Source organism: Manis pentadactyla, chromosome 3 (genome assembly GCF_030020395.1).
Source record: "Manis pentadactyla isolate mManPen7 chromosome 3, mManPen7.hap1, whole genome shotgun sequence".
In the NCBI taxonomy this organism is placed as follows: domain Eukaryota; kingdom Metazoa; phylum Chordata; class Mammalia; order Pholidota; family Manidae; genus Manis; species Manis pentadactyla.
Genome location: NC_080021.1, coordinates 93861445 through 93881835, shown reverse-complemented (window position 1 = coordinate 93881835; position 20391 = coordinate 93861445). Strand labels below are relative to the sequence as shown.

Here is a 20391-nt window from a genome sequence, read left to right as displayed (position 1 = left end):
GATGTGTCATTTTCAAATATATTCTCCCATACTGTAGGGATCCTTTTTGTTCTATTGATGGTGTCTTTTGCTGTACAGAAGCTTTTCAGCTTAATATAGTCCCACTTACTCATTTTTGCTGTTGTTTTCCTTGCCCGGGGAGATACGTTCAAGAAGAGGTCACTCATGTTTATGTCTAAGAGGTTTTTGCCTATGTTTTCTTCCAAGAGTTTAATGGTTTCATGACTTACATTCAGGTCTTTGATCCATTTTGAGTTTACTTTTGTATATGGGGTTAGACAATGGTCCAGTTTCATTCTCCTACATGTAGCTGTCCAGTTTTGCCAGCACCATCTGTTGAAGAGACTGTCATTTCGCCATTGTATGTCCATGGCTCCTTTATCAAATATTAATTGACCATATATGTCTGGGTTAATGTCTGGATTCTCTAGTCTGTTCCATTGGTCTGTGGCTCTACTCTTGTGCCAGTACCAAATTGTCTTGATTACTATGGCTTTATAGTAGAGCTTGAAGTTGGGGAGTGAGATCCCCCCTACTTTATTCTTCTTTCTCAGGATTGCTTTGGCTATTCGGGGTCTTTGGTGTTTCCATATGAATTTTTGAATTATTTGTTCCAGTTCATTGAAGAATGTTGCTGGTAGTTTCATAGGGATTGCATCAAATCTGTATATTGCTTTGTGCAGGATGGCCATTTGGACGATATTAATTCTTCCTAGCCATGAGCATGGGATGAGTTTCCATCTGTTAGTGTCCCCTTTAATTTCTCTTAAGAGTGACTTGTAGTTTTCAGAGTATAAGTCTTTCACTTCTTTGGTTAGGTTTATTCCTAGGTATTTTATTTTTTTTGATGCAATTGTGAATGGAGTTGTTTTCCTGATTTCTCTTTCTGTTGGTTCATTGTTAGTATATAGGAAAGCCACAGATTTCTGTGTGTTGATTTTGTATCCTGCAACTTTGCTGTATTCCGATATCAGTTCTAGTAGTTTTGGAGTGGAGTCTTTAGGGTTTTTAATGTACAGTATCATGTCATCTGCAAATAGTGACAGTTTAACTTCTTCTTTACCAATCTGGATTCCTTGTATTTCTTTGTTTTGTCTGATTGCCGTGGCTAGGACCTCCAGTACTATGTTAAATAACAGTGGAGAGAGTGGGCATCCCTGTCTAGTTCCCGATCTCAGAGGAAATGCTTTCAGCTTCTCGCTGTTCAATATAATGTTGGCTGTGGGTTTATCATAGATGGCCTTTATTATGTTGAGGTACTTGCCCTCTATTCCCATTTTGCTGTGAGTTTTTATCATGAATGAATGTTGAACTTTGTCAAATGCTTCTTCAGCATCTATGGAGGTGATCATGTGGTTTTTGTCCTTCTTTTTGTTGATGTGGTGGATGATGTTGATGGACTTTCGAATGTTGTACCATCCTTGCATCCCTGGGATGAATCCCACTTGGTCATGGTGTATGATCCTTTTGATGTATTTTTGAATTCGGTTTGCTAATATTTTGTTGAGTATTTTTGCATCTACGTTCATCAGGGATATTGGTCTGTAGTTTTCTTTTTTGGTGGGGTCTTTGCCTGGTTTTGGTATTAGGGTGATGTTAGCTTCATAGAATGAGTTTGGGAGTATCCCCTCCTCCTCTGTTTTCTGGAAAACTTTAAGGAGAATGGGTATTATGTCTTCCCTGTATGTCTGATAAAATTCCGAGGTAAATCCATCTGGCCCGGGGGTTTTGTTCTTTGGTAGTTTTTTGATTACCGCTTCAATTTCGTTGCTGGTAATTGGTCTGTTTAGATTTTCTGTTTCTTTCTGGGTCAATCTTGGAAGGTTGTATTTTTCTAGGAAGTTGTCCATTTCTCCTAGGTTTCCCAGCTTGTTAGCATATAGGTTTTCATAGTATTCTCTAATAATTCTTTGTATTTCTGTGGGGTCCGTCGTGATTTTTCCTTTCTCGTTTCTGATACTGTTGATTTGTGTTGACTCTCTTTTCTTCTTAATAAGTCTGGCTAGAGGCTTATCTATTTTGTTTAATTTCTCGAAGAACCAGCTCTTGGTTTCATTGATTTTTGCTATTGTTTTATTCTTCTCAATTTTATTTATTTCTTCTCTGATCTTTATTATGTCCCTCCTTCTGCTGACCTTAGGCCTCATCTGTTCTTCTTTTTCCAATTTCCATAATTGTGACATTAGACCATTCATTTGGGATTGCTCTTCCTTTTTTAAATATGCTTGGATTGCTATATACTTTCCTCTTAAGACTGCTTTTGCTGTGTCCCACAGAAGTTGGGTCTTAGTGTTGTTGTTGTCATTTGTTTCCATATATTGCTGGATCTCCATTTTGATTTGGTCATTGATCCATTGATTATTTAGGAGCGTGTTGTTAAGCCTCCATGTGTTTGTGAGCCTCTTTGCTTTCTTTGTACAGTTTATTTCTAGTTTTATGCCTTTGTGGTCTGAAAAGTTGGTTGGTAGGATTTCAATCTTTTGGAATTTTCTGAGGCTCTTTTTGTGGCCTAGTATGTGGTCTATTCTGGAGAATGTTCCATGTGCACTTGAGAAGAATGTATATCCTGTTGCTTTTGGATGTAGAGTTCTGTAGATGTCTATTAGGTCCATCTGCTCTACTGTGTTGTTCATTGCTTCCATGTCCTTACTTATTTTCTGCCCAGTGGATCTATCCTTTTGGGTGAGTGGTGTGTTGAAGTCTCCTAGAATGAATGCATTGCAGTCTATATCCCCCGTTAGTTCTGTTAGTATTTGTTTCACATATGCTGGTGCTCCTGTGTTGGGTGCATATATATTTAGAATGGTCATATCCTCTTGTTTGACTGAGCCCTTTATCATTATGTAGTGTCCTTCTTTATCTCTTGTTACTTTCTTTGTTTTGAAGTCTATTTTGTCTGATATTAGTACTGCAACCCCTGCTTTCTTCTCACTGTTGTTTGCTTGAAATATGTTTTTCCATCCCTTGACTTTTAGTCTGTACATGTCTTTGGGTTTGAGGTGAGTTTCTTGTAAGCAGCATATAGATGGGTCTTGCTTTTTTATCCATTCTGTTACTCTGTGTCTTTTGATTGGTGCATTCAACCCATTAACATTTAGGGTGACTATTGAAAGATATGTACTTATTGCCATTGCAGGCTTTAAATTCGTGGTTACCAAAGGTTCAAGGTTAGCCTCTTTAGTATCTTACTGCCTAACTTAGCTCGCTTATTGAGCTGTTATATACACTGTCTGGAGATTCTTTTCTTCTCTCCCTTCTTGTTCCTCCTCCTCGATTCTTCGTATGTTGGGTGTTTTGTGCTGTGCTCTTTCTAGGATTGCTCCCGTCTAGAGCAGTCCCTGTAAGATGTTCTGTAGAGGTGGTTTGTGGAAAGCAAATTCCCTCAGCTTTTGTTTGTCTGGGAATTGTTTAATCCCACCGTAATATTTGAATGATAGTCGTGCTGGATACAGTATCCTTGGTTCAAGGCCCTTCTGTTTCATTGTATTAAATATATCATGCCATTCTCTTCTGGCCTGTAGGGTTTCTGTTGAGAAATCTGATGTTAGCCTGATGGGTTTCCCTTTATAGGTGACCTTTTTCTCTCTAGCTGCCTTTAAAACTCTTTCCTTGTCCTTGATCTTTGCCATTTTAATTATTATGTGTCTTGGTGTTGTCCTTCTTGGATCCTTTCTGTTGGGGGTTCTGTGTATTTCCGTGGTCTGTTCGATTACTTCCTCCCCCAGTGTGGGGAAGTTTTCAGCAATTATTTCTTCTAAGATACTTTCCATCTCTTTTCCTCTCTCTTCTTCTTCTGGGACCCCTATAATACGAATATTGTTCCTTTTGGATTGGTCACACAGTTCTCTTAATATTGTTTCATTCCTGGAGATCCTTTTGTCTCTCTCTATGTCAGCTTCTATGCGTTCCTGTTCTCTGATTTCAATTCCATCAATGGCCTCTTGCATTCTATCCATTCTGCTTATAAACTCTTCCAGAGTTTGTTTCATTTCTGCGATCTCCTTTCTGGCATCTGTGATCTCCTTCCGGACTTCATCCCATTTCTCTTGCGTATTTCTCTGCATCTCTGTCAGCATGTTTATGATTCTTATTTTGAATTTTTTGTCAGGAAGACTGGTTAGGTCTGTCTCCTTCTCTGGTGTTGTCTCTGTGATCTTTGTGTGCCTGTAGCTTTGCCTTTTCATGGTGATAGGAATAGTTTGCAGAGCTGGGACGAGTGACGGCTGGAAGGACTTCCTTTCTTGTTGGTTTGTGGCCCTCCTCTCCTGGGAGAACAGCGGCCTCTAGTGGCTTGTGCTGGGCAGCTGCGCGCAGACAGGGTTTCTGCTTCCTGCCCGGCTGCTATGGAGTTAATCTCCGCTGTTGCTGTGGGCGTGGCCTGGCTCGGGCTGCTTCTCCAAAATGGTGGAGTCGCGTTGGAGCAGGAGCTGCTGGGAGGCTATTTATCTCCGTAAGGGACCTCCCTGCTCCCTGCAGCCCAGGTGTTAGGGTGCCCAGAGATCCCCGGATTCCCTACCTCTGGGTTAAGTGTCCCACCCTGCCCCTGTAAGACTTCCAAAAAGCACCCGCCACAACAAAACAACGACCACCAAAAAAAAAAAAAAAATTTTTAAATAAAAAAAAAAAATTTTTTTTTTAATTAAAAAAAAAAGGGTGGTCGCTCGTTTTTCTTTATTCTCTAGTGCCAGCCTCAGGCCTCTGCTCACCGGTCTTGCTGCCCTGTTTCCCTAGTATTCGGGTCTCTATCCCTTTAAGACTACCAAAAAGCGCTTGCCAAAACAAAACAGCAAAAAAAAAAAAAAAATTTAAAAAAATGGGCGCTCGCTTTTCTGGTCTCCTCCTGCACCAGGCCACCGGTGCCCGCTCACTGTTCTTGCTGCCCTGTTTCCCTGGTATTGGGGTCCCTATCCCTTTAAGACTTCCAAAAAGCACTCGCCAAAACAAAACAGCAAAAAAGCAAAAAAAAAAATGGTCGCGCGCTTTTCTTATGTCCTCCGGCACCTTGCCTCCAGTGCCTGCTCACTGTTCTTGCTGCCCTGTTTCCCTGGCATCCAGGGCCCTGCACTCTGGCCCGGATGGCTGGGGCTGGGTGTTCGGCAGCCCTGTGCTCCGTCTCCCTCCCGCTCTGCCTATTCTTCTCCCGCAGGGAGCTGGGGGGAGGGGCGCTCGGCTCCCGCGGGGCCGGGGCTTGTATCTTACCCCCTTCGCAAGGCGCTGGGTTCTCTCAGGTGCGGATGTGGTCTGGATATTGTCCTGTGTCCTCTGGTCTTTATTCTAGGAAGGGTTGTCTTTGTTATATTTTCATAGATATATGTTGTTTTGGGAGGAGATTTCTGCTGCTCTACTCACACCGCCATCTAGTAAATGTTTTTTTTTAATGTGTGATTTTTTTTATTTTTTATTTTTTATTTTTATTAAGGTATCATTGATATACACTCTTATGAAGGTTTCACAAGAAAAACAATATGGTTGATACATTCACCCTTATTATCGAGTCCCTCCCCCCATACCCCACTGCAGTCACTGTCCATCAGTGTAATAAGATGCCACAGAGTCCCTATTTGTCTTCTCTGAGCTACACTGTCTTCCCCGTGACCCCACACACACCATGTGCACCAATCATGTTACCCCACAATCCCCTTCTCCCTCCCTCCCTCCCTCCCCACCCACCCTTTCCCATCCCTCCCGTTTGGTAACCGCTAGTCCCTTCTTGGAGTCTGTGAGTCTGCTGCTGTTTTGTTCCTTCAGTTTTGCTTTGTTGTTAAACTCCACAAATGAGGGAAATCATTTGGTATTTGTCTTCCTTTGCCTGACTTATTTCACTGAGCGTAATACCCTTTAGCTCCATCCATCTTGTTGCAAATGGTAGGATCTGTTTCTTTCTTAAGGCTGAATAGTATTCCATTGTGTATATGTACCACCTCTTCTTTATCCATTCATCTACTGATGGACACTTAGGTTGTTTCCATATCTTGGCTATTGTAAATAGTGCTGCAATAAACATAGGGGGTGCATATGTCTTTTTGAATCTGAGAACTTGTATTCTTTGGGTAAATTCCTAGGAGTGAAATTCCCAGGTCAAATGGTATTTCTATTTTTAGTTTTTTGAGGAACCTCCATATTGCTTTCCACAATGGTTGAACTAGTCTACATTCCCACCAGCAGCATAGGAGGGTTCCCCTTTCTCTGTATCCTCTCCAGCATTTGTTGTCTGTCTTTTCTGTGTTGACCATCCTAACTGGTGTGAGGTGATATCTTATTGTGGTTTTTATTTGCATTTCCCTGATAATTAGCAATGTGGAGCATCTTTTCATGTGCCTTTTGGCCATCTGAATTTCTTCTTTGGAGAAGTGTCTCTTCATATCCTCTGCCCATTTTTTAATAGGGTTATTTGCTTTTTGGGTGTTGAGGCATGTGAGTTCTTTATATATTTTGGATGTTAATCCCTTGTCAGATATGTCATTTACAAATATATTCTCCCATAATGTAGGATGCCTTTTTGTTCTGCTGCTGGTGTCCTTTGCTGTACAGAAGCTTTTTAACATGATGTAATCCCATGTGTTCATGCCCCCTCATTTCCTCCTATTTTGGCCCTCTGAATTTATAAACGAATTCAGTAAAGTTGCAGGATACAAAATCAACAGGGTGACATGCTGGTGATCTGATGTTTTTTAATTCCCACTTTGATGATTATTTTATGATTGTGATTTGAATCTACTATTTGGAGGCTCACTTCACGGTTGTTGGGCTATTTGCTTAGCTCCTCCGAACTACTTTCCCCACCTTCCTCTCGTTACTCCTTACCCACTTACTTTGAAGAAGTTGATTTATTTTTTTAAATAAAAATTCTGAGACTCCTGGAGATCCCGCTGTATAGAAGTGGTGATGGTTCTATACAAAGCATATCTTTATCAAAATTGTTATCTTTTGATGCATCTAAAACTGCTGTATTTAGTTGCTACTTGTTCACAATTTTCTGAATGTTTCTATTTTCCCAAGAAAGAGATGAATGGCAGAGTTGGATTTGAGATTAAGAGACTTTATCTCTTACCTGAACTCCAGGGTGTTTGGGAACATTACTTGTGCTCCCTCTGAGTTTTGCTTTTGTAAAAGGATATTTATATTTAAGGAATATTCACTCATTCATGCGATACACCCTCTCAGAGCCTCTGTCCTGTTCCTGCTTTGTGTGCATGGGTGAGGGAAGGCCAGGGGCCTGAGAGGCTCAGTCTGAGCTCTGGTGCTGCAGGACAGGCTGTCTGGGCATTAAGACTGCCTCTTAACTCACAGCATAGCTTTTGCTTTATTTTTCTTCTTTTTGGTTCTATTTCCAGCTGTATTTCCTTTTTTAAAAATTGTTTTTCCAGTTATATTTCTTGATTACTGCTACCTGTCCTTAGTCCTTTTGTTATAAAAAAAAGAAGTGATTGCTGCTTTTGGGTTTTGGAAAGATGTTAAAAAGGCTGCAGCAGAGTCTGTCTTGGTCTTGGTTCCTGGAGAGGACTGCTTTAGTCTGCTCTGCGGGACAAAAAGCACCAGCTCATGTTCTCCTGACTCCACATGCTCTCCTTGCTCTGGGACTGCAGGGGCCAATGTGAATGCGGCAAAGCTCCATGAGACAGCCCTGCACCACGCTGCTAAGGTGAAGAATGTCGACCTCATCGAGATGCTTGTTGAGTTTGGAGGCAACATCTATGCGCGGGACAACCGGGGGAAGAAGCCGTCCGACTACACTGGGAGTAGTGGTGCGCCAGCCAAGTGCTTTGAGTTCTACGAAAGTGAGGCCCAATGCTTCTCCCTGTTGTGGTCCTTTGAATGATGCGGTGTTTTCTAGAACTGCCCGAGAGACAGTTAGGCAAGAAGCTCTGTCCTGACAACATATCAGATTCCTGATGAGTAAATAAACAAGCTTGGACTTAGTCCCGATGAGGCTGATTATACAGATGTAGCCCTTACAGTTTGGCAAACACAGTACAAATGATCTAAGGGCAAGACTTCTTCGGGTACACACTTTTACCTAGACTTTGTGTTTACCTAGACTTACAGTCACATTCAAATACCTATCAGTTGAAAAGAGAAACCTTGTTATTCAAATTGTTGCGAGCCCTATTCAGCCAGAATCCATTTGGATCTTAGAGGCAAACACCATCCCTATCTGTCAGTTAAATATTTCCAGAAGGTGTTTCTTTTCTTGCATCCAAATACTTTGGGGGATGAAGTTACATGGTAAAATGAATTTCACCAGTAGTTTTTTCTTTCAAAGAGCTTTTTATTTCATTAGTTTCCACAAATTGAGAATAGTCTGGTTAATTTATACTTTATCAAACCTAGATATTTGTGTCCTGCATGGTTTTTTGAAGAATCAAATCATTCTAAAAGGCAGGCCTTGAGGCCAGGCCCTGCTTTGCAAATGCTCCAGGACACACCAGGTGTCTTCCAGCTTTGGCCCTGGTTTTCTCGCCCTCCTGAACTCTAGTTCCATCTTTGTCCCGAGGTCCCAACCCCCTGCTCTAGGATGTGCATTTGAGTATGTGTCTGCTGGAGCTGTGTGGTGCTTTGAGGCAGTTTTCCTTGGGTCCCCTTAATGGCCTGAAACAGCAGGAGCTGGCAGCTGGCACCTGCCCAGGACTAACCTTCCCTGTCCTTCATTCATCTGGAAGTTTGAGCCTACTAGCCATTTGCTGACAAATCTGTATGCTAAGTTAAAATATGAAAAAAAATCACAAAAACAAACAACCCCCTAAACTCCACAAAATAAAATTCCAGTGGATATCATCTAATTCCATTTCCTGATCTTCCTCCCTGGGTCCTGCTGTCCTTCCTCAAAGCCTTCCAGAGGAGGCATGCAGGGCACATGCTACTGCACAGAGAGGGTGGCATCACCAGCTCCCCCTGGGCACTTACTAGGTTGAAGGGTGTGCTCTGCTTCCTGAAGGTGACCTCATGTGCTTCTATTCTCTTTTTTCAGAGACACCTCTGACCCTGTTGCAGCTCTGCAGGGTGAGCTTCAGGAGGGCCACTGGTGTCAGAGGGCTGGAGAAGATCACCAAATTGAACCTCCCTCCCCGGCTCATTGATTACCTTTCCTACAACTGAGCTGCAGGTGCAGGAGGCAGAGGCTGCTGGGGCTTCTGCCTTGTCTGTCTGAAGCTGGGCCATTGCCCTAGATCAAATGATGTCCCTGAGTCCCTGCCACCAATCTATTTCATCTTCTCTGAAGACCCTGGAGAATGTCTCCAATGCCTTGGGAAGGCCACACCTCGCCTCTTGGGGGTCCTGTGCTGGCCGCTGTCCAGCTGGCCTCTTCACTGACCTTCCTCAGAGGGACCCTCAGGAAAGACTTCCAGAAGCATGGGGAAAGGCCAAACCAGGCAGGGCAGGGGGCCAGGGCATTACTGGGAGGCTCAGGGTGGCCCTGGCTGATTCTTGGGGCCCTTGAGTGGCCCTGGGCATTCAGAGGAGCCTGTGCCACAGGCGTGCCCCTTGGGAGGTTGGGTGCTGACCCTGTGGCCTAGGGCACTGCTTTGGTGACATCGTGCCACTTGGATGCTTGCTTCTGGAGCCATGCTTGACACTTTGCAAGGCCCACTTGTGCCCAGGTATGCGCATCACTCAGGGTTTCTTACGGGTCTCAGTTCGGGAAGGCTGGGGCATTTCACTCCCCATTAGCACAGTGTTTCTTTGGAAATTTTTCTTCAGTTTCAGGTCTCAACTCTTCTAACAAAGTTTATGTAGGGAATAAAAAGCTTTTAGACATACATAGGTTTTGTTTAACTTAGGTTTTATTAACATCTTTACAACAACAGTAACATGAAGGTGTTTAAACATGTTCCTAGGAGTAGTCATTTCCAGCATGAAGGACTGTTAGGAAGCTCTTTAAGGATTATTTTTCATCTATTTCTCAGTTGCCAAATGAGATATTTTCCCATCCTAAAGTTTGCTAACTCCTTGAAGCACTGAAATTAGTAAAAGAGGTTACCAACACTCACTGGGTATTAATCGTTGATTCATGCATTTGCAGATAATTACAGAACATGCATTATGCTTAAGGAATTGTCCCAGCTTTGCACTGGGCAGGAAACAGATTGATTATCCCAGGCAGGGAAAGAAAATCTGTTACAATCTGTTCCTATAGTATTAGAAACAACTTATTCTCTGTTACAAGCCAATATACTATTAAGTAGTATATTCAGGCTGCATTTGTTTAAGATTCTGTATAATTAAAAACAACAAAACACTGGGGAGTTAGACCAGAGGACTTTTCCATAGTTAGTCCATTGTATTTGACTTCTGGGTTGCTGGGGCGGGCACCACTTGTGAACACTATTGTGAGTCATGCGTGAAGCCAGCGTCCTTAGAAATGGGAATGTCACCAGATTCTGCAGGTCTGCCTGGCCCTCCCTACCCCAGAGAGTGTGAGGAGGATGGCCTGATATGATCACATAGTTGTTCTTCATGGCCAGAGGTGTCTGGCTGTGGGTTCCATGGGTGGCCCCAGATCTGGTGAAAAGTTTCATGCTGGCCACCCTGGGAATTTTCCAGCCATGCCACTGCAGTCTTTATTGGATGCTGAGAAGGACCACTCCTGTTCAGGGACAGCTGTAGGTCTGTCTAACAAGGTTTGGATAATTCACGTTTCTGCAGGTACTAATAACAAAGACAAAAGCATCACATTCTGCCCTTTCCTCTTTCCGACAAACTTGCTTCTAGCAATAAATGCTGAGAACATTTCCACAGGTGGAGTGCTGAGGGCAGGGCCCAGTCTCAATGCTCACTGCTCAATAAAAGTTGTTAAATGGAGTTCATCCTTGTGTTCGTGTGGCCCTGTTCTTATGAAGAGCAGAAACACGGTGGGGCTTCATCCTGTGTGAATGGAGGAGGGTGTGTGTTCTCCATGTTTTGGAAGGTCAAGAGGTGGAGTCATGCCATCTCAGGTTCCTCACTGCTGCCCTTCCTCATGCCCTGGGGCTGATCTCAGTGCTACCTATGCATGGAGAGGCACTGCCCAAGAATCAGTTGATTGATTTTAGGGCCTCTTGGACCTTTTCCCCATGGCTTTATTAGGATAAAATTGATGTATAACCTGTCTGAACCCTTCCACAGGGATGTGACTAAAGATGTGTTTTGCCATCTTCCTAGTTGCAGAACAGGGACAAAAGGTCAGAATTTGGCCATTAAAAGGTTACTGATGATCAATCACTGAATCTTACAGATGAGAAAGTAAGGTGTCACTAGCCTCACATTTTTATAAGGCTGAAATTAGGTGATTAAAAGATGCCTTGAAAAATGTAAAGGGCTCCCCAAATGTAAAAGTTACATAGTTATGACTGTACTGTGGTTTTGCTGTGTCTGTAGATCTTACAGCTTTGTAAACAATTCTCTTCTGATTTTGGGCTATACCACCTATTTTAGAAATAATATATTCAGAAGACCTCAGTTTACATTTTAAAGCTCAGTGTGTAAATGACAAATTTGGAGAAGCCATATACAACATAGATAACAAGTGATTGGTAATAAACATATATAAAAATCTTTTATAAATCATGAAAATGATAAATCCAATAGAAAAAAACAGGCAAAAACTATGAATAAGAAATTTGCAAAAGAGGAAACCTCAAGTGTCCCCTGACAGGAAGGGGATGGTCAAGGGAATGCAAATTAGTGAATATTTAATTCAACAAAATCATACCATTATTTTGCATCATCTTGATGAAAAATTGAAAGGTCTGACAGTTCCTTAATGTTGATGGGCAATACAGGTAGATGGGGACTCATAGACTGCCAGCGGGGGTAACTAGAAATGTGTATTTGGAGCACTGTTAGACAGTATCTAGTCCATTAAAAGTATATACCCTACATGCCCAGTATTTTTGCTTTTGCAAATATACCTTAAACTCTCAGACATATCATAGGGAGACATGTGTGAGGATGTTTAGTGCAGCATGTTTGCAATAGCCAAAGATGCCATTATAGTGGAAAAGTTGTAGAATATAGTCCTCTAATGCCTACATGCTATTAAAATTAAGATGAATTAGAGTTATATGTGTTAATGGTGATAGATCTAAATGAGTTGCCAACCTTATTTATGTACAGTATGAATCCGTTTGTGTAGACTGAAATACACAACAGCCGAAGAATCTAAGGATACCTATGTGGGTAGTACATGCATAAGATTCCAGGACCCACAGCCCAGGTGTGCTTATCCCTGGGTGAGGGGGACGTGTGATCTGGAGAGAGGCACAAAGGCACTTCACCTCTGTGATAGTCATTTCCTAAAATAAGGTTGGAAGCACATGTGACAGAATGCTCGCACTTGCTCTTGTTGGGTGGTGCCTCCTCCATGTGTTTCCATACTTAGTTTTCTCATAAGTAAAAATGTAATGCATGGAGAAGGAACAGAGGACAAAAATGTCTTTTTAAAAAAGAGGAAGAGCTCTGTGTGACCGATAGAAAAGATGCTGTTTAGAATACCCATCAGCATCCTGTGGGCCACGAGCTTGTTTTGGAGGTGAGATCTTGCATTCCACAACAGCCGCTGACGCTTCTCACCATCCTGGTTTTTGCACAGGATGTTGCAGCCGCTGTCTTAGACTGCATCCTTGCAAACCTCTGAGTGCCGCCAGGGCCGGTTGGGTGGAACCTCTCTCCTCAGCTAGCCTCTCCAGCTTTGGAATGACTCACTGCCTAGAGAATTGTGAACTTTTTGTATGTGGCTCTGGGAAAAGTCCCCAGCTTCAAATCCTACCCTTCGGAGAAATAAAAACCAGGTCCTCACACTCCAGGAACCTCGTCTCTGCAGGTTGACGCAGCCATGTTCCTGGGCTGCCCGCCCCCCTGCAGGTCTGACAAGGGAGGTGCAGGCAAAGAGGTGGTCTCTAGGTTCCCTCTGGTCTCGAGAGTCCCTGGTCAATGCTGGTACAGCAGATAGACGTTGGCTGCATGTGGTAACCAATCAATACTTCTAGATGAATCTGCACAAAGTTTTGAAGTTGTTTGGGATGAAGAGAATGCCTTTGCATGACCATTTCCTCCCTTGGGTGGCATTGTTAGAACAGTTCATAGTTTCTTCCCAGGGGGTAATACACTTTACGTTTAAGCAGTTGAGTTTCTTTATTCATGAAAATGAGCATAAAATGTGCTCCAAACACAGACCTCACCCGCTTGCTCACGTTGTGAGCAGCTGTGCTCACAGATGCTAGGATGGCAGGGTGCAAGCAGGCTGTGATGGCCTTCCTATCTGAGCAGCACCACAGCATTCACTGCCTTCCCTGTAATGGCCTGGAAAGTGCTTCCAGACCCTGGAGTCTGCTTTTTCTCTTTTCTTCGAGTTGGTACCACATGGCATTGACAGCTAGGCCTCATATTTTGGCATGAAAGCCTCTTGATCTCTGGCAGTTTGTGGAAAAATATGTCTTAAGTTGGTCCAATCTAAACAGGGTACCTCCTAAAAGCTTAATATCTCAAAACCATGATAGGTCTCTCTCTGTCTCATACACACACATTCTTATTCCTTCCTATGAAATTTTACTCTCCAGCAGCTGGTCTCCAGGTGTATACACATTCTCAGAGCTGAGAGAGTTTGTACCTGAACTCTGAGACAGGATGAACAACTGACTAGTTTAGTTCTCTGCTGTCTGTGGGATCAACAAGGAGAACGACCACTGTATCTGGGTTATCCACATCCTGAGGCCCATTCTGCTGTATTAGAGGAAAAGAGAGCTGCAAGAGAAGCCAGTGCTAACATTCATTCAACCCTTGTGCCACTGTCCCAGCCCATGCAGCAGTCTCCCTCCCCTCCGTCTGCTCCGCTCCCCCCAGCTCCCCTCTTCTTCCATCCCCTCCCCTCCCTTCCCCTCCCCTCCCCTCCCCTCCCCTCCCTTCCCCTTTCCATCCTTTCTTCTCTTTCTCTCTTTCTACCAGTTATTCTATTGTAGGTTTCTCAGGGCATCTATTTTAAGCAGTTTCTCAGGGAGTAGTTGCTGAATGAGGGCTGCCTTAGAAATGGAGATTAGGGTCATGAGCCACAAACAGGGAGGGAGAAGTTCAGAGGATAGGGCGCACGCACCTTGACTCTGTTGCTCAAGTCGTGGAGTAATAAGTGCATTTAGCTTTCATTTTACATGCATGATGCAGTGTAGTCTGCAAAGCTTTAAGAGAATTTCCGTTATTGGCAGTGCTTTTCCAGTGTAAAGACACAAGAGACTCATTTCACACCTTTTCTGCCAAGCACAGAAACGAGAATGAAGTTGAATCCTATGGCATTTTGCATGTGTAAAGAGTTTACTGTAATCCCTTTTTATGCTTCTGGCTTCCAAAGATGTGGAAGAGACTTTCATAAAGGGCCAACTAGGGCCATCCAGGGAGTGAAGTGATGTTGTCTCTGAGCCTGTAGGAATCTATACCTTGCAGAACTCATATGGGCAGCTTTAAAACATTGAAATGAACTGAGCCATAGGAAAAATCCATCACAAGCTCCCTTTGAAGAGTCTAGTCATTAGGGTTATTTTCCCTTGGGGTGGGCCAGAGGATCTCTTGCTTCTTTTAAAAAAGCAAAGAATATAAAATTTTGTTCAAGAAATATAGCAAAAATATGCTTTCATTTCATATAACAGACCGATGGAAATGGGATGAGAAGAGGGGCAAAGGGAGGGTTTGGAGGAAGTGAAGTTCCAGAGAGGGGTCAGGAGACAGTGCCAGTGAGCACATGGGGGTTGCCAGCTGCTAAGCTTGTCAATCTTTCTCTTGGCGTTACCTGAGGCAATGCCTGCCAAGGCTCTGTAGGGTTGGGAACCTTCTTCCCAGAACAGGTTGATGGTAGGTGCAGTTTTGAACAAAATGGCACCAGGCAACGTTACCTGAAAGCCTGGATGGAATCAGACCTGAATCCCCACATCTGTTCCCACACACACACCAACTAGTACCCCCCAGAGCCAGGTGTGGCACCTGAGAGGCTTAGGAGGCATCCCTGGGCCATCATCAGACCTGGTCCCTGATGGGTTCTGCTTGTCCCTAAAACAAGGCAGCTAAGACTCAATAAAGCCAAATGACATTTCTAATAACAAGGCAACTGTGACCCACGAAGGGGGTCTTTGGTTCGTATTTTGAACATACATCTTCACGAAACCAGTATTACAAGTTCCTCGGACAGCCCACAAAGGGGCGCAACGGGCCACCCCTTGCCCCCAAGGGGGCTTGTTGAAACGGATGGTTGAGCCGCTCTCCCAGAGCTGCTGATTCAGCAGCTGGGGCGGGCCTGAGACTCTGCATTCTGTGAGCTCTCGTGGGCACTGCTGCCGTGTGTGTGGAGTGACCGCTGGTCGTAGGCTGTCTGCTTCTCACGGGCTCTCATTTCAGTTTCAGCCCCAGGTTAATGAAATGCCCTTGCAGTAAGGCCCTGTAGGGAGACTGATGGAGTCTCTGGAAAGGGCCCACCCAGGCCCATCCCTCTTGCTGACCCCACTCCTGCTTCCTGGAGGAACCTCTGGGAATTAGGTTTCTAAGGCCGAGTCTCCAGAAGTGTGCTTTGCACATGGGGCACAGCAACGGAGGTGTCCTCTCTGTGGCCACCTGCTCGGGCCTCCGGCTGTGACTACAGGAACTGTGTGTCCCTTGTGCAGAAACACCACTGGTTACCTCAGGGCCAGGCCCCTGTCATTCTTCCCACCCTGGTGCTCTGACCACAGAAGGAATGACTGATGAATGGAAGAGACGCAAAGATGGCAGGTGAGTCTGTCTTCCAGTGAGTAAGAACAGCTGCTGATAGTTATTTCCTTTGTGTTTTATATTTCCACTCAAATCAAGGCCCTTTGTAAAGTGTTGTCCCCAAGCAGCTTTGTGAGGTAAAGGAGGGGGGTTGCCACCACCTCTTCCTGCACTGAAACGTTGAGCAGTGGAATAAACTATAACCTGGGCACAGAACCCTGCCCACCAGAAGCTCACCTGCAGGCAGGTCTCCCATGCAGGTCCTAAATCGCAGAATGTAGTGCCCCCTCAGGTTGGGAGTGGCTGCATCCACATTTGCGGTTGGGCAGGGACAGTGTCTCCCTTTTGGGAGTTTGCCAGACTGAGTCCTTGGCTGCACCCTGCTTCCTCGGGGGGCCCTTTGCCCAGACTGGGACATTAGGTCCCCTTTAGAAATCACAATACTGGGTTTGTTGTGTGTTGCCAGGTTGACACTGAGGCCAAGAGCCACCTGGGGTCAGGATTGTTTCTCATAATGCTCAGGAAGCTACAGCCAGAGTAGGAGACCCACCCACTGCCATGGACTTTCAACATGTTTTCAATAGCATCCCCTACGAGGCCAAAGATAATGGCTGTTCATTCTGTCACCTATACATCCATCTATCATCTCTATCCATCACCTGTACATTCATCCATCAATCTAGCAATCCATCATCTCTATCACCCATCCATCCATCATCTCTATCTGTCCCCTACCCATCCATCATCCATCAATCCATTGATCCGTCATCTCTATCATCCATCCATCTATCCATCCATCATCCATCAACCTATCAATCTATCATCTCTATTACCTATCCATCCATCCATCATCTCTATCACCTATCCGTCCATCCATCACCCATCAATCTATTGATCCATTATCTCTGTTACCTATCCATCCTTTCATCATCTCTGTCTGTCACCTATCCATCAATCTATCATCATCTCTCTCTCTATGTATATGAATATCCATCTATCCAGAAGTCTCTCTTGGTAACTGAAGTTTCTCCAGGCAGATTTACAGCATGGAGGAAAATCAGAATTTTCCCTTCCAATCCTCGAGCTGCCATGACTAGCCTAAAACACTTCAGTCTCCTGGACTGAGACAGAGGCAAACTGTGTAGGCCTTTTGACAAGACACATTCCCTTGTACAGTCAGCACTGAATGGTTTGAATTTGCTTAGGCTTGTGCCTGGGGTCTGCCAGCTGAATGAGCTTTGTGTGCTGCGGGCCCCACCCAGTAACTCCTGTTTCTATCTCACCGGCCTCCCACATCTGCAAAGAGAACAGGGCATACATACAGTTTTTATTTAGTTTGGGCACACTGCCATCCCAAACCATACAAGTTTCTCTTATTAAAGAAGAAAGGAAGAATAGATAGCAATAGTACCTAGCAGCCCCTACCACCACTGCTTTCTAAAAAAATCATCCCAGTCATTAGCAGTAAAGGCTCCCCATTTTACTTGTTTCTGCTCACCTCTAATTCCATGTGAAATCCTTAGAGGACAGTGCAAACCTCACAGCCTAACTCCAAAAGACAACTCAAATTTTCCCACCCTTGTTACCAACTTCTCCCACCCCCAAACAACAACTCCTTTGAAGCTACATGGATTTCCACTGGGACAGTAAAGGAGAACGCAGGGGAGGCAGGAGGGAGAGGAAGCTGTGTACACTGGCAGCCCGGGGAGAGCAGAGGCAGGAGGCCCTTGTGGCTTCAGGCATAACTGATGACGTACAACCGTCTGGCTCGTTCAAGGTCTGGGGGACAGATTATGTGACGTCTCTGGATCATTGTTTCAATGCTTCCTTATCCAAAAGTATTTTATGAAAAGGCAGGAGTTCTCAGTGAGCCCCAGATTTTGTTCTGTTTTACATGAGTCTTTCCAGACTATGGAGTGGAGACCCTGCACTCATGGGGTTCTGTGAGCACGTGTGGCTGAAAAAAGCTCCTAATTGGTTGACCCGTGTCCTCCCAGGACCTAAAGTTTAATAGTCTCTCCATTCTCTTTCCTGTCACCCCATCCCCCTTTGCAGAACAAAGGGTCTTTTTTTTTTTTTGAGTCTATGGTGTCAAGGACAGGAGGAAAAGATGCCCTGATTAGCATTAGAATCCAGGAAAGCTGGTGCAGAAAGGAGACTTGCCATGTACCCTTTGCACCTCTCCCCATGATTTAGGAGTGGCTCCAGGCAGAGGTCTGAGCCCTTGGTTTTTACATATTTTTGGTCTCTGATACCCATCTTGGCCATGGCCCCTCCCCTTCTGACTCTTTCCTCTGGCATCCTCTCATTTCAGCCTTCCATGTTCTTGATGCATGCTATGCATGACTGCTGGGGCCTGAATTGCACTCCCCACTGCTGAATGTGTATGTTGAAGCCCCAGCTTCCCATGTGCCTGTATTTGAGATGGGGCCTGTCTGGAGGTGAAGAAGGTTGAATGAGGCCATAAATGGGAGGCCCTAATGAGGTAGACTCTGTGCCTTCTGCCCTTCCTGTGAGGACACAGTGCCTGCCAGCCAGGAAGAGAGCTCTTGCCAGGAGCCAACCAGGCTGGCACCCTGACTTTAGACGTGCAGACCCCAGATCTGTGGCCTGTGGTGTTTTGCCATAGTGGCCATGGCAAAGTAGGACACTGCCTATCCACCTGGTAGTCCTGGAAGGAAGTTAGTGCTGGTTATTTGGGGCTTTGGGACTGGAATTTATCTACTGCCAAATCTGCACTCTCTCCCCAGACATCCACATTGACGTGATAAGGCATGTCGGTGGCTTCAAACACCACCAACTCGAGCCAGACACTGTCTGCCTGCCCTCTGTCTCACTGTGAAAATGGTTTCAAACTGCGTAGAAGGCTCCACAGTTAAGAACTGATATTCTTTTCTTCTTTCAGGGTGCAGCTCACATAGGGCCATTTCAGAATCTTCAAAAATGCTTCCCAACCTAAAGACCCATTCCCTTTCTGGGTTCCCACGTGTGCTGCTTGTAACTCTACCCAACGCACTTTTGCTTTTACTTCTGTGATGGTTCTGATCGTACCAATCTAATAATGTATGGGTGTGCTTGTACAGTTCCCAGGCTGTAGGTCCCTTGAGGATGGGGACCAGTACTGTTCATTGTCACCCTGTAATCCTGGTGCCCAGCACCCTGGCCTGGTCAGGGTGTAAGCTCCATGCAAGTTTGCTAAACAAGGAGCAGGAAGAACAGTGTTTTTCAGGAATGTGCCCCGTGGCACATGGGAGGGAGGTCTACTGGCCCCTACTGGTCCTGGCAGCTGTACATTTGGCACTGAGGAAAGAGCTTGACATCTGAGTAATGCATTCTGCTGTCATTTTCAGGTAGACCCTGAGCCACAAGCAGCAAGACGGCCAGTGGAGCCAAGGGTCCAAGAGCAGGCCGCTCAGCTCACGCATTTCTGGGTTCAGTGTCTAAAAGGGGGGTGGCTGCCTTTTAGCGGCATTTGAAATCTGACTTCTAGTTTCTTCTTACTGCTTCGGCATCTGTGGATGTGCATTGCCTGTCCCATTCTTCATATGACTTCACCTTCCTGGTTGTACGGTCTGTGTTCCCTTGGTTGTGTGCCCCATCTCAGAGAACAGGTGAATGGTCACTGCCATGAAAACACACAAGAATGGGTGACCGAGTCCCCACCTCTGCCGATGCGGTTTCACCTCTGTGAGAGCTGTCTGGAGGCAGGCCCATGTTATGCTTTCATGGGCTCTTCCTCCATTAAGAAAAAGTAAAAATCATACTTTACAATTGTGTCTGTACAATGATAAATTTAATCCAGGCTGGATCCATTATTACGTATTCATTTTCATATTCCTTTTTCCCCTCTCATTTGAAAAGAGCTTAAAGTTAAAGCATTTTCATGGACCCTTAAAGGTACTGAGGGCCTGCAGCACTGTCCCTGATGTATGTGGAGATACACTGGCCCTGTGTGTCTTACCCCTGGATGATGGAGCAGAGAATTTTGTCACTGGGAACGGCAGCTGAGAGGCTGCTCAGGGGGAAGTGGTGTCCTGGGATTTGGTAGCTGCTGAAAACAGAGCCAGAGGGGCAGATTCCTGAGGTAAACTTTTATTGTCCCCATGAAGAACTTCCTTTAGCGTGGGGACCTCTGCATGTCTTCGGCTTGCATGAATGAGCCAGGACTCATCCCAAAATGGTGGTGGCCCCTGGTAGGGCACACGTCTATGGCCTGAGTGTCCGTATGCACAGAATTCCTCAGTTTCACTGGCCAGTGACCTCTGGGAGTAAAAGGTGTCAGGGCAAAGCTCAAGAGAAGAGACAGGGGCAGCCTGGAATTTTAGCATATTGCCACATGGGGGCACTGACATGCCAGCTGCTGTGCCAGGCCTGGTTTTGCACATCAGGATCTCTGAGTGTGGTTGGTCTGGCCACACAGGTCTACTGGGGTGTGCTCAGCTGCCTGAGGCCTGGGCCAGAGAAGAGCATTTATCTAGAAGGCCCCTCTGTCCCTGCCTCCATCAATAAGCCCCAAAACTCTGGGGCCACTGAAGGCAACTCAGTGCCAGGAAAACATTGATCAGAAGGTGGAACTGAGATGCCACCACTAAGCTGTCTGTCCCTGAGGAAGGAAAGTCACCTCCCTGGGCCTGGGACTCCTTATCTGAAACACTCAGTGTGGACTACAGAGATCTCTAAGACCATGCG

General features: G+C 45.0%; 1 protein-coding gene across 3 annotated transcripts in view; it reads left to right on the top strand.

Annotated features, from left to right (window-relative positions):
• Positions 1–10800, top strand: part of ASB13 (ankyrin repeat and SOCS box containing 13) — a 32294-nt gene extending 21494 nt beyond the window's left edge. For 2 of the 3 annotated variants that reach the window (XM_036892321.2, XM_036892319.2), the window contains exons 5-6: positions 7587–7778; positions 8969–10800. In XM_036892321.2, the coding sequence (XP_036748216.1) occupies positions 7587–7778; positions 8969–9096 (320 nt within the window). In that variant the 3' untranslated portion in view covers positions 9097–10800. The remainder of the gene's footprint in view (positions 1–7586; positions 7779–8968) is intronic. The other variant, XM_036892320.2, reaches the window with a different exon arrangement.
• The last annotated feature ends 9591 nt before the right edge of the window (positions 10801–20391 follow it).